Source organism: Ascaphus truei, chromosome 4 (genome assembly GCF_040206685.1).
Source record: "Ascaphus truei isolate aAscTru1 chromosome 4, aAscTru1.hap1, whole genome shotgun sequence".
NCBI classification, from domain to species: domain Eukaryota; kingdom Metazoa; phylum Chordata; class Amphibia; order Anura; family Ascaphidae; genus Ascaphus; species Ascaphus truei.
In genome coordinates, this window is record NC_134486.1 from 98,250,930 (window position 1) to 98,263,490 (window position 12,561).

The following is a 12,561-nucleotide window of genomic DNA, read 5'->3' on the forward strand; positions in this document are numbered from 1 at the left end:
AAGATGGAAAGTTCTGTGGGAAGTTCATGTGACCAGGCAGTCACTAGATACAATTGGTGCACTGCTAGAGAGAGGGCAGGGCTCAAAAAGGGGTGTGCCAGAAGAGGAAGGGGGTGTGACTTTGTAAACGGTTGCTATAGAAACAAAAAATGCTTGTTATATTTGTAATACATAAAAAAATGTCATTCAGTGTTGTTTTAAATTTTATTTTTATTCAAAAGTATTTTCTCGTAGTACAGAACTGATTTATTTTTATATATATATATATAAAAAAAAAACGTAGGATATTGCTTGGACTGCAGCTTTAAAGCCCACAATTCTCACTCGCATATAAAACAGAAGAATGAGCACACCAGCTTGGTGGCGCTACTCTATCGTCATCCGTCTATGCGGAAGCGATCCTAGGCAGTGCCGGACGAGTCTTCCAGAATTTGCTAGATTTGTTCATGATAAAAAATGATGATGTAAAATAGGCAAAGCTTTAAAGCCGTAGTTGTGCCTACTCCTGCTTTTTTTTATTTTAAATACATAGTTGGGAAGCAGGGGTTGTCTCTGAAGCATAACCTCGTTAATTTGACCACCAGTTTCCCGGATTTGTTACTTTGAAGGTAGCCCGGTACCATCCCCTGCAAGGAAAACAAAATGGAGGTTTAAATCTCCCACAGCACAACCCACTAGGAAGCCAAGATGGACCCAGGGGGTTCCTGAATCTGACATGAACGTGATTCAGCTCTGGGGACCCCCTGCTTTCTAACCATAAAGAAATGTAAAGCAATGAATTTATTTATTTATAAAAATGTTTTACCAGGAAGTAATACATTGAGAGTTACCTCTCGTTTTCAAGTATGTCCTGGGCATAAGATGACAAATGACAAATAGTACATGGTTACAATACATAGTTGCATAAGTGAACAGGGTATACATTATATACAAGACATTGCATGCACAGTTAGAGATAATATATATCATAGGCGAATATAACAAGAGACAGGGGTGCCCAATGCTACACCCCATTGACAAAACATATATGGTAAAAAGTAAATATTATAGACGTATATAACAGTTACAGCCCAGATTAAATTGTGAGACAGTTTAAGTTTTGGACGAACTTAGACTGGTGACGGCTGTGAGAGTCTCCGGTAGGTTGATGATTGTAATTTGTGGTGTGCCACACTGCAGTTAATCACAGGAGAGTTACTAACGCACTTTATATTTGCAACGTGTGTCATTTCATTCTCAATCATTAAAGAGAACAATATATTTGTGGCAATAAAGGCCACACTTGATTTTGACAATAGGGAACAAGGTGTAGACTTTAGTCTACCAGTCTGACTGGAGCACAATTACTTCTCTACTCTGGCCTCTGTCCACTTCTAATAACTCTGCTTGTGTTGAAGCAAGCAAAGAAATTCCCTTGACCCTTTCAGTGCCGCACAAACGGTGGCAGCTGAGCTTTGGCTAGCGATCCTGGCAGGTCCCCGATGATGTGAACGATCACCCCAAGAAAGAGCGCAAAAGTAATGACTGTCCCTGTCATATTATAAAGGGTCCTGGTGTGCCAGTCCTTATGACACAGGAGCAATATCATAAGGGCACTCTAACAGTTAGGTCTTCTCTAAATTGCCTTTGTTCTCTCACAATTCAGGTTGACCTTTCTACTCACTGTGGATTCATGGGTGGCCTGCAACGGAACGGAAGTACCGGACAAACCGCGCCATACTATGCTACCTCTACCGTTGAAGGGATTTTTCATGTGTCTACACGAATGCCATCCGATTCCGATGATTCCCTGACCAAAAAGGTGAGGATTTCTAGTGCAAAAAGGACATTACGTACATTAGCAGAAGCTTAAAGGTGCCTTCACTCTCGTCATGGGAATAAAAATGCATATTGAAACTCAAATAACCAATAGCAGCTGAATCGCAGCAGTTCTGACAAAATAAAACACCAAAGCTGCTCAAAGGGTTTGCAGGTTTTATAGGTCACATCTGACATGTCTGCCTTCATTAGATTTTCTATCTCCCCATCATGCACACATACATTTGTCACCAACATATGTACAGTATATCTCATACATGCTATCAACCCATTGGCTCTAGTTTTGTTTGGTGCGCAGTTTTCATTTTACTATATTTTCCCCCAATTACTCCCGGAAACCCGTCCCATTGATGCACCGACCTTCCAGGCAGATTCTATCAAATGCAGACAACATGCCTGCCACATCTTGCAATTGAACAATGGAAACACATTATAGAGAACGTAGTATGGATAGCAGCAGCAGTATCCAGACGGGCTTTGGTGCCTTCCTTTTAAATTGGTATATGCTGAATTGTTCTAGTGAAAAACTGATTACACAGTACATGTTTATTTTCTTTACCTTTTTATGTAGCAAGAAATATTTAGCAAAAAGGCAGCAAGTGATTTTCTACAGCAAAATAATCCTGTATGTTGTGTTTTTTTTATTTTACTATTGTTAATATCATGCTTTAAAGATGAATGCTCTATTTTAGTGCCTTTTTTTTTCTTTTTTTTTTTTTTTTTTTTAAAGCATATTCACTTTAACTTTTTTGCTTGTTTTTTTTGTTCTTCTGGTCTTCAAAGCTACGGCCACATTTAAAAGTGAGCCTGCAGCTGGCACAGTTCCGGTCATTTTGTCAGTATCTGTTTAGTACTGTCCCTGCGCAGCAGTCCCTGAACGCTGCATACATGTCTCCATACTGCTGCTTTTTTTTTTTGTTCATCTGCCACAAGCATATACGTGCAAAACAACCCGAAGTATAGATTTTCTGGCAACTGGAAGATCATGAGATTATAGACCGCAGAGTTCTGTGCTGTAATGATGCAGAGAAGACGGTTATTGCTCTGTGTGTGTCTCACTTTGGGCTGTCAGGACTCATCAGGCTGTTATGTTTTGTAGACCTTGAGTAGCACATTCTTTCTAATAAGGAGCTTTTCCATATCGACTCTCTTGTCAAGTGACTTCTAAGACTTGTGTACTTTTCTGGTGATGTTCTTCCCCTTTCATTCATAATCATTTTCTTGTAGTTTACTACTTTTCTCATAGCATGATTATTTTTCCGCATTTGTGGGTATTTGTTTGTAGACCAATGTTTGCACCATCTCCAAAGAGGCATCAGGCTATATATAACTGGTCAGAAATCTCCCAGAACCATTCAAATGAAAAAAAGCATTACTACAGCTCAACCCCGTTACAATGCGAATCCGCTTATAACGCGATGCAATTTTGGCTCCCAATTTTCATATTTATGAATACTTTATGTATACTTTATAACTTGATTATTGGTATCTTAAATACTTAATGTAAAATTGTATGCATTGTACAATAATTTCTAATGCGATCCGCTTATAACGTGACGTGATTCTTTGGACCCCAAGCACAGTGTTATAAGGGGGTTGAGCTGTACTAATAATAAAAAAAATATGTAAGAGGAAATGTAACCCCAAGTAATAAATTGTGTGAATAAGCATAGTGCTTTAGAAAAGTGATTGTCGGGTCACTTATCACAGATTGGAGAGCCGATAATAGAGTTTTTTCTGTCATTAACAGCTATGTAACTTTTCGTATTACGGGCGCAAAGCAAACCGTGTACTTTGGTTCACGTGTATGGTGGGATGAGCCCATTTCATAAATAGACCCCCTAATGAGGCACGCTGAATTTTCCTGTATCCCATGATCAGATACCGGTTAATTGTTATTAACCGGTATATAAAAGACAAAAGACAGAACTTGCACTGACCCTGTGTTAATAATTGTAACTGGTGCTAAGGTCCAGTACCTTCACCATCAGGTACAATATACATACATAGAAACATTTAGATCAGACCAGCACTCATAAAAATAAAAAAACTTAATACATTGCTAGTTTAAAAAATGTATTTTTTACAAAAAAGTAAATGAACAAAAATCAATATAATCAAGGCAAATAACTTCACAAAAGTTTAATAGGAAGTTTGAAAATAAAAGGTACAGAGTCACCACGCAGATCTCCAAAGCAGCAATAGTGTTTCAGGGCTTCCTTTCCTCAGCTTTCCAAAACGGAAGCCCTGATACACTAGTGCTGCTTTGGCGATCCGTGTGGTGACTATGTACCTCTTAGGCCGCTCGTATAGTGACGGCGACACGACGGGTGACGTCGCCGGCGCCACAGGCGAAAGTTATATTTCGCGCGGCGGCGCGAGTTTCCGGCCATTTGATTGTTTCAAGGGCCGTCACATGAGGAGACAGCCCTTGAAAAATCAAATTTTGCTGGCTACCAGTTTTCACGACGTCGCTCTGTCACTTTGTCGCCGCCTTGCTTACTATAAGCGCACGTGGCGGCGGCGATGCATTTGTTTTCGGGCGACGTCGCTTCGCCGGCACTATAAGTGCGGCCTTACAGTGGCGTGTAAAAGTTTGGCTGAAGGCCCCTGTGGCTTGGTTTTGGACCGGTGCCTTTTGATTCGAAAATCGAGGAGGCCTAACCTGTTCTCTGGCACCATCTGGGCCTGGACTCTTCTCCGCTCATATCATTCATTGTTTATATATTTACAATGTTAGTTGAAACTTATGACATTTGGTTTTAAGCCCTTTCAATAATATTCAGGCACTTATGGACCAGGCCTTACCAGGTGGCACCTATGAAGATTAGGTTATGTAGGCCATTTTGTGCACTCTGCAGGCTATAGCACATGTTGCAGAGACTGAGACTCTGATGGACACTTATAGGGGTTTTTCCAGAGTTGCATTTAACCATTCAGTACAGTTTTAATAGCCTGAAATAATACTCAGGTCCTGTAAACCAGGCCAGGCCTTACAGGGCTGTATTTTATCCAACCCTCGTTTTTTTATCTACTCCACAGTTCAGATGTCCCCCCACATTCCCACCTACTGTTTACACCTTTTTGTTTCCCTGTTTAACCTTGCCTCCCATCCCATATACCCTTCTAATCACTAACCCATAACCATGACGGGTACAAGGTTGTCCCTATCCCTGCAGTCACGAGGGAGAATTCCATTGCGTATAGGGTCCTACAAGAACCCCAAAGACCATAATGATTTTCATTCCATAATAGCCCTTAGGCCTCATAGATTTCAACCCCGTTTAGTGCTACCCAAGTGGCCATGTCTAACTTGTATTACTCATAAGTTAAAAGGCCTAAATGGCTCATGTAAACGGAGTATAGCCTTTACTAATTAAAAAAAAAACTACAACCTAACTTGGTCTTCCCGCAGGACACACACCTTAAACAAGCTGTCACGCCCTTTTTCATTGATAAACAATACCCTCTTTCCTTTTAGCCTTGGCAACCACTAAATAACGTGGTGGAGCTTTCCTAATCCATAAAAATAATATTCCAAACCAATAGGGTCAAAAGAGACCCAAAGGGCAGATATCTTATCGTGAAGGGTAGGCTTCAGGACACTGAAGTTACTCTGGCGAGTGTCTGTGCCCCTAATGAATCGAGATCAGACTTTTATGTTGATTTCGTCGACATATTAGATAGACAGATGTAGAAAGGTGATATTGGGGGGAGACTTCAACGATGCCCTTGACGTAAACCTAGACAGAACCTTTAAAAGTACCCATCGGGGTCTGACCATATTCCCCACCAGAGACTCTAAAATACTGTCTGACACGCTCCAAAGTGTTTCCCTGATAGACACTTGGTGGCACACACATCCAAAAGACAGGGATTTTATGTTCTTCTTCACCACAGACCAAACTTACTTATTCAGGCATAGATTCCATTTTTTTGAAGCTGCAATGCTCCAGTTAGTTGCAAGCTCCAAAATCTCTAACATTAAGTAGTCTGACCATGCCACTGTCAAAACTCACCTAAAAGGCTTAGTCCTTCCAGATCTTCCAAGGACGTGGAGAGTTAACAGCTCCCCTTTGATCGTGCCTGAAGTTCTTCTTGAAGTGGGTTCAGAACTAAACCACTTTTTTAGGACCAATAAGACGCCTGGGGTTTCACAAGCCCTACTGTGATTATCCCACAAAGCTACCATTAGGAGGACTGTAATTAATATTGCCTCAAATAGGAAAAGACAACATAATGAAAAATAAAACCGCTAACAGAACAACTAAATTAATTATAGAGAGCCTACAAACAGAAACAATCCCACACACTCCAGTCAGATCACTTAAAGGGAAGCTCAATCTCTACTTAAGCGACTTATTCGAAAAAGCGTTGAGCTGAACCAACCAGAGGTATTATGAAAAGGGGAACAAATCTGACAGCATGTTAGCCAGAAAATTGAGCAATAAGTTCCAGACTAGGAACATCCATGCCATCAGACAAAGTTCTGGTGACAACGTCAAACCTGGAATTAATATTAAAAGAATTTCATAAGTTCCATAGCTCCCTCTATGAGGGCAATAACACTGCCCAGAACACTCCAACTACAGATCCATTTAATGCTATACTGAGCTCCATCACTTTACCCAAATGAAATACAGGCATACCCCGCATTAACGTACGCAATGGGACCGGAGCATGTATGTAAAGCGAAAATGTACTTAAAGTGAAGCACTACCTTTTTCCCACTTATCGATGCATGTACTGCACTGCAACCGTCATATATGTGCATAACTGATGTAAATAACACATTTGTAACAGGCTCTATAGTCTCCCCGCTTGCGCACAGCTTCGATACAGGTAGGGAGCCGGTATTACTGTTCAGGACGTGCTCACAGGCGCATGCGTGAGCTGCCGTTTTCCTATTGAGCGATATGTACTTACTCGCTTGTGTACTTAAAGTGAGTGTCCTTAAACCGGGGTATGCCTGTAGTGTGACCCAGAAGGCTATGAGTGAGCTTATTACTTTAGAGGTGGCCGAAGTAATTAGTGGGCTAAAACCAAAAAAGACACCAGGCCCAGATGTATATTCTAACTTCTATTATAAAAAATGTGCAACTTTGCGTGTCTCACACATTACAAATTTCTACAACACAGTCCTGAGAGGGGCCCCTATCACTAAAGAAATGCTAAAAGATAACATAGTCCTGATACCAAAAGAAGGGAAAGATACACCCAATTGCAAGAATTATAGACTAATCTCTCTAATAAACACAGACATCAAAATTATGTCTGAAGTCATGGCCATTAGACTAAATACATTTCTTCCCAATTTGGTTCATCCGGACCAAGTGGGTTTTATGCCACACAGACAGGCTGTGGATAACACAAGACTCCTATGGTGGTCCACAACCTGGATGCGGCATTTGATAGGAGTGCTTGGACTTTCCTTTTCCAGACACTGGTGGCATTTGGGATACCCAATAAATTCCCAACTGCTATTAAAAGTCTATATAGTTCTCCGATAGCGGACATACACTGGCGACACACTTTATTCGAGCTCGGCTAGTCCCACGAATTCGGGTATACCCGGGTGTATTGAGGTTTGTGACTGTTTTCTGCCCGAGTGCATTGAGGTATTTTCCAGGCAGGGATTGAAGCATTTTATTCCCGCTGGCTGCAATACTGCACAGTATATATATATATATACTGCATTACAATTCATGAATTTATGCCATCTGGTAGACACGCGAAGCATTGCAGCCTATTAAATCCTAATCATTATCATTTAACAGATCAGCCGCCCGTCAGCCAGGCATGAACCCAGGCTGGGAAGGCAAACGCAACGGGGCTTGTCAGAGGTGAGGAGCGGCGCATTCCAGGTATCTGCCAGGTACATACTGGGTATTTGCTCGAATAAAGTGTGTCGGTGCAGTAATAGCTTTAGGCTTTAGATCAACAGCTGTCCCCATGCACAGGGGTACTATTGAAGGCTGCCCACTTTCTCCACTGCTCTTCGCCCTATAAATTGAACCACTAGCAGCTTTAATCAGGGTGGATAAACACCAAATCGCTGACCTCCCATCCCAATGTGTTCAGTGTCCTGTGGAAATTTGGAGCTCTGTCAGGTCTCCAAATCAACAATACTAAATCGGAAGCCATATCCCTAAATGTCCCGGAGCCGACTGTCAAGCTCCTCAGCATTAACTTTGACTTCAAATGGAGGAAATCTTCACCCAAATATTTAGGTATTAAATGTAAATACTTTATATAATGCAAACTACCCACAACTGATTAAATCCATGTTTAAAAACATGTAATCCTGTGCAAAATATGCAATCTCCTGGATCGGAAGGCTCCAGACTGTCAAAATTAACTTTCTCTCCAAGATTCTATACTTATTTTGTACACTCCCCATTCCCATAAAAAAAATGTGGATATTATAGAGCTCCAAAGCAAAACCACTTGCTTTATATGGGCAAACAGTAGGCCCAGAGTCCATCGCAGAATGCTAGTCTATCCCACAGAGATGGGGGACCTGGCTATTTCATGCTATGTATCATATTACAGGGTGAACCAGGTGTCTCCGCTCACTCTTTGGCACGTAGACAAAGACAATAAGGTTTAGATCAACATTGAAAGAATGGAAGTCGCCCAGACCCAACTGGAGTCTCTTCTATTGATGTCGGCTAGCGATAGACCTCCCAGTGTTGCTAAGTACCCAATAGTCTCACATTCCCTCACATCTGGGATGTATTAAAATGTAAATTTCGCCTCATATTCAGACCCTCCCCTATGCTGCCCAATCTTGGCAATCCACAATTTCTCCAGCTATGATTTCTCTAGACTTCAAATGGTGGAGAGAAAAGAAGCTAATGGATGGGTGATTTTCTCCAGCTAGGAACTCTTAGACCCTTTGGAGATCTAGGACAAAACATGGGATTCCCACCTCTGAGGTCTTAGCACTATAACTAAATTAGCCACTTTGTCCATTCCTTGGCACCCAACAAATCCTCCTTCATAACTATGTACTTTGAGGAGCTTTTCCAATCTTCCCCACAAAGCCCAGGTCTTATATCCGTGTTTTACCAAACCTTTATCCCCAACAACGCAGCAGAAAATGTAACTTTGAGACAGTTTGAGTCGGTTATTGGGGAAACACTGGAGTAGGAGGTTTGGGAAGAGATATGGATGGCCATAGCCCAAAACTCCATCAACACACTTGAAAAAGAGAATGGGTACAAAGTCTTGTACAGATGGTACCTGATCACTACTAAGCTTCAAAAGATATACCCCCCCTGCTTCCCCACTCTGTTTCAGAGGGTGTGGGCAACTTTGGACAATTTATCACAGATAGATGGACCTGGCATTTGGTATTTGACCTGATTAATACTGTTTTGAGAACCGATCTCCCACCAACTAAATTTGCAGGCTTAGCTCAATTGAACTTTTGAGGGCATTCCTAGAACCCAACAAATATTGATCTCCCACATTCTGGCATCCGCCAGATGCTGTATATCGGCACAATGGAAGCAGCCCCCCTTCCAAACTCTAACACTAACTCAAATTATAAAATAAAAAATAAGAAAATATGGTTAATTATGTCTATGGAAAAGCTGACTGCGAGTATGGGATCCCTAGATAACAAGGACCGGGTGGTGGACCGTTGGCAATCTTTTTTTACAATATAGCGCTCACGAAGGTCCTTGGGGTGTTTTGGATGCTTGTCAGTGTATAAAATCCCCCCAACAAAACAACCATGTGTAAACTATCTGTCAAGCTCAAAATTTAAAATCTTGTGATATTCACCTCCACCCTCCTCCCCTCCACCCTCCTCTGTATAATCCAATAAAATAAAGAAAGAAATCTTACAGGAAAAAAATATGACAGTCATTTAAAATAGTGGCGTCCACACATGGCTATCAATTGGTAGTATCAAAGTTTTTTAAAGTCCTGTATGTTAGGCAGTTACTTGTTCTTCTTTTCCACAATCACCTCTCACCAAACATTCTTAGTCAGTCCAATCCAAAGCAGTCTCATTCACTGAGTAATGCTGCGTTACATGGAGCCGACAATGCCATACACCTGTTTTCACAATATTGTTAAAGTTCCACACATAAGTCAGTATTTAGGTGTATTTTCATTGCGTGAACATATATATAATACCAGATCCATAGAAGTAGCTGCATCTCATCAGCCTTGCTGCGTTTTTGACTTTTCATTTCTCTCTTGAGAGACGACGGCCGCCTCCTTACGTACTCTGAGTATTAGGTAACTTCTGTGTTTGTGTGCCTCATCTCAAGACGAATCCCTAGGATGAACAAATACAAAAGAAACAGCGCAAAAGACCTCATAGTGTAGTATGAATATAAAATGATATTGGTAAAACAGGTGAGTATTGCACGTACATCAGATAAAATAATTACTGGCAGTACATGTATATGGACATGTTACCAATCAGAACCACGGGTGGAACGGGCAATCATCAGGTGGATTTTCTCTCCTTCCCCTCTCCTTTGGTGGATCAAGGGATAAGAGGACGCTTCTTTAGCACTACCCACTGTGCATTTGTATCCTGTATACACCCTTTACTAATCTCCGTTCCCGCCCGCTGCCTCCCTGACCGGCTGAGATCGTGAAGACGCTACCAGATAACGTCATTGACGTGCGCCGGAGTTAGACGTCACACGCCGAGAGATACAGGGTGAGAGCCTGTCTCGCTGGCTCAACAGCCGCACAGCAGACGAACTCCACTGGGCTGCTGAAACTGGATGCCGTAAGCCTGCCCCGCTGAAACTACAGCTGTGAAGTAGACGAATTCCACCGGACTACTGCAGCTGGATGTCGGGTTAACACCATACACCACAGCAGCCTTGATCCACCAAAGGAGAGGGGAAGGAGAGAAAATCCACCTGATGATTGCCCGTTCCACCCGTGGTTCTGATTGGTAACATGTCCATATACATGTACTGCCAGTAATTATTTTATCTGATGTACGTGCAATACTCACCTGTTTTACCAATATAATTTTATATTCATACTACACTATGAGGTCTTTTGCGCTGTTTCTTTTGTATTTGTTCTTCTAGTTGGTCTGTGGAGCCATTCCACGAATACAGCTGCACACCTTCACAAAGTAACAGGTTTATATATATATATTCAATCACTTTATCACTGTAAGAATACACCACTTTGTTCACAATTTATAGAGCGCAGTTCACTCCTTGTTTGTTTGAATCCCTAGGATGGTAATGAAAGGCTGCAACTCTGGCAGGTTAACCTCTGTCTACGAATTTCAAAAAGTTTAACAAGAGAATTATCATTTGGGTCAACATGCCCCCCTTTCTCCCAATTGTCTACATCCAAATTCGGACTAGTTAACTTCATATTGAAAAATAAAACAAATACAGGGATTTATTCATTTTTGTACAGTAGGAATACATAACTAAGCTCCAACTAACTAAGTCCAGTAACTGGGTACTTTTACTTTATTTAATTTCCTATATGTTGCACTTGGCATCCTATACCTGTATTGTTCCTTACTATGTATGTAACTATGTATTTTTTTCTTTATTTGTTACATTTCCCATTTAATTTCCTCCTCTTTGCTTTACTTGGGCAATGTGTAGTCAACACGCCTGTCCTCATAACTTATATCACACTTGCAGCAATAATGAGCCGTGTGAAGTAATATGGAGGCAGTCCTATGGTGCTGCAAGGTGTTGGATTTGCAGTTGATTGATGCGCTGGGATAATGCCCTCGACAGGAAGATTCCCCACTGAAACCACCATGATTCAGTTGATACCTTTTTTTCAGCTCCGAGATTTGGATTCATTTAATGATGAACATTCTTTATCTGGCCGTTTCAAGGATAAAATAAAGAATCAATAGAAAAATCAATCCAAGGAAACAGCTTCCTCTTCTCCTAACTAAATTGCAGCTAACCGCTCTGAAACGAGTTACAAAAAAAACCCCTGATGTGTTTGCTATGTGGTCACGTTTGCGAGAGAACCTTTTTCCATGCAGAGACCTGCATGCAACCCCAGAGTGAACTCTTGCTCCTGTGCTGCAGAAATGTGTCGGCTATGTCCAGATTAGATTTTTAGCAGCTAATCTAACTGCTGCAGGGGTTTGTAAAGTGGGGACAGGGCTGTGCTATTGGATTTGGCCAATTCATTTGACTCCAGGACTATAATTGCACTTATGTCTTACCAGGCTTTTATAGCCCCGGGCCGGCCAGCAGCAGAAAAACAAATTGGCAGCGATACAGCAAGAGTGAAAGGGAATGAAAGGCGCACATTATTAGTCTCCAGGCACCGCTGTTCTGGCAGGAAGTTTCTCGGGTTAATTTACAAATAAAACTTAGATTTTTAGGATGGGCACACTGTCAGGCAAACAATGGGGTTGTCAGGCTTGAGTTACCCAGTGAAAGCCGCAGCCGTGCCTACTCGAGAGCAGGAATTTTTTCGTTGAAACAGACGACTTCTTGCTGGAGCCAGCTGGCCATGTAATGCAATTAGTAAGGAAAAGAGGTCAGAGCATTAGGTGTGTTCCATGACCGGTGTCAGCAGTGGCGTGCTGCCCGGCAGGCTGCATGCTACAAAAAAAAAATCCAAGCTAAATGGCCTTTTAAACTATTGAATGAGTACGAGTGGCGCACGGTCAGCCTCTTAAAGTATTGTGTTGTTTTCCTAAGACTTGAATAATGAGCGTTTGTTCTAGAGCTCACAACAACCATATTCTGAAGCACAAGCTGCTGC

The 12,561-nt window shown here is 41.6% G+C and overlaps 1 protein-coding gene across 8 annotated transcripts in view; it reads left to right on the top strand.

Moving 5' to 3' along the window:
- RALGAPA2 (Ral GTPase activating protein catalytic subunit alpha 2) overlaps nt 1-12,561 on the top strand; it is a 315,640-nt gene that overhangs the window by 203,400 nt on the left and 99,679 nt on the right. For all 8 annotated transcript variants that reach the window (XM_075596242.1, XM_075596238.1, XM_075596237.1 and 5 more), the window contains one exon: nt 1,646-1,801. In XM_075596242.1, coding sequence (XP_075452357.1) covers nt 1,646-1,801 — 156 coding nt within the window. The remainder of the gene's footprint in view (nt 1-1,645; nt 1,802-12,561) is intronic.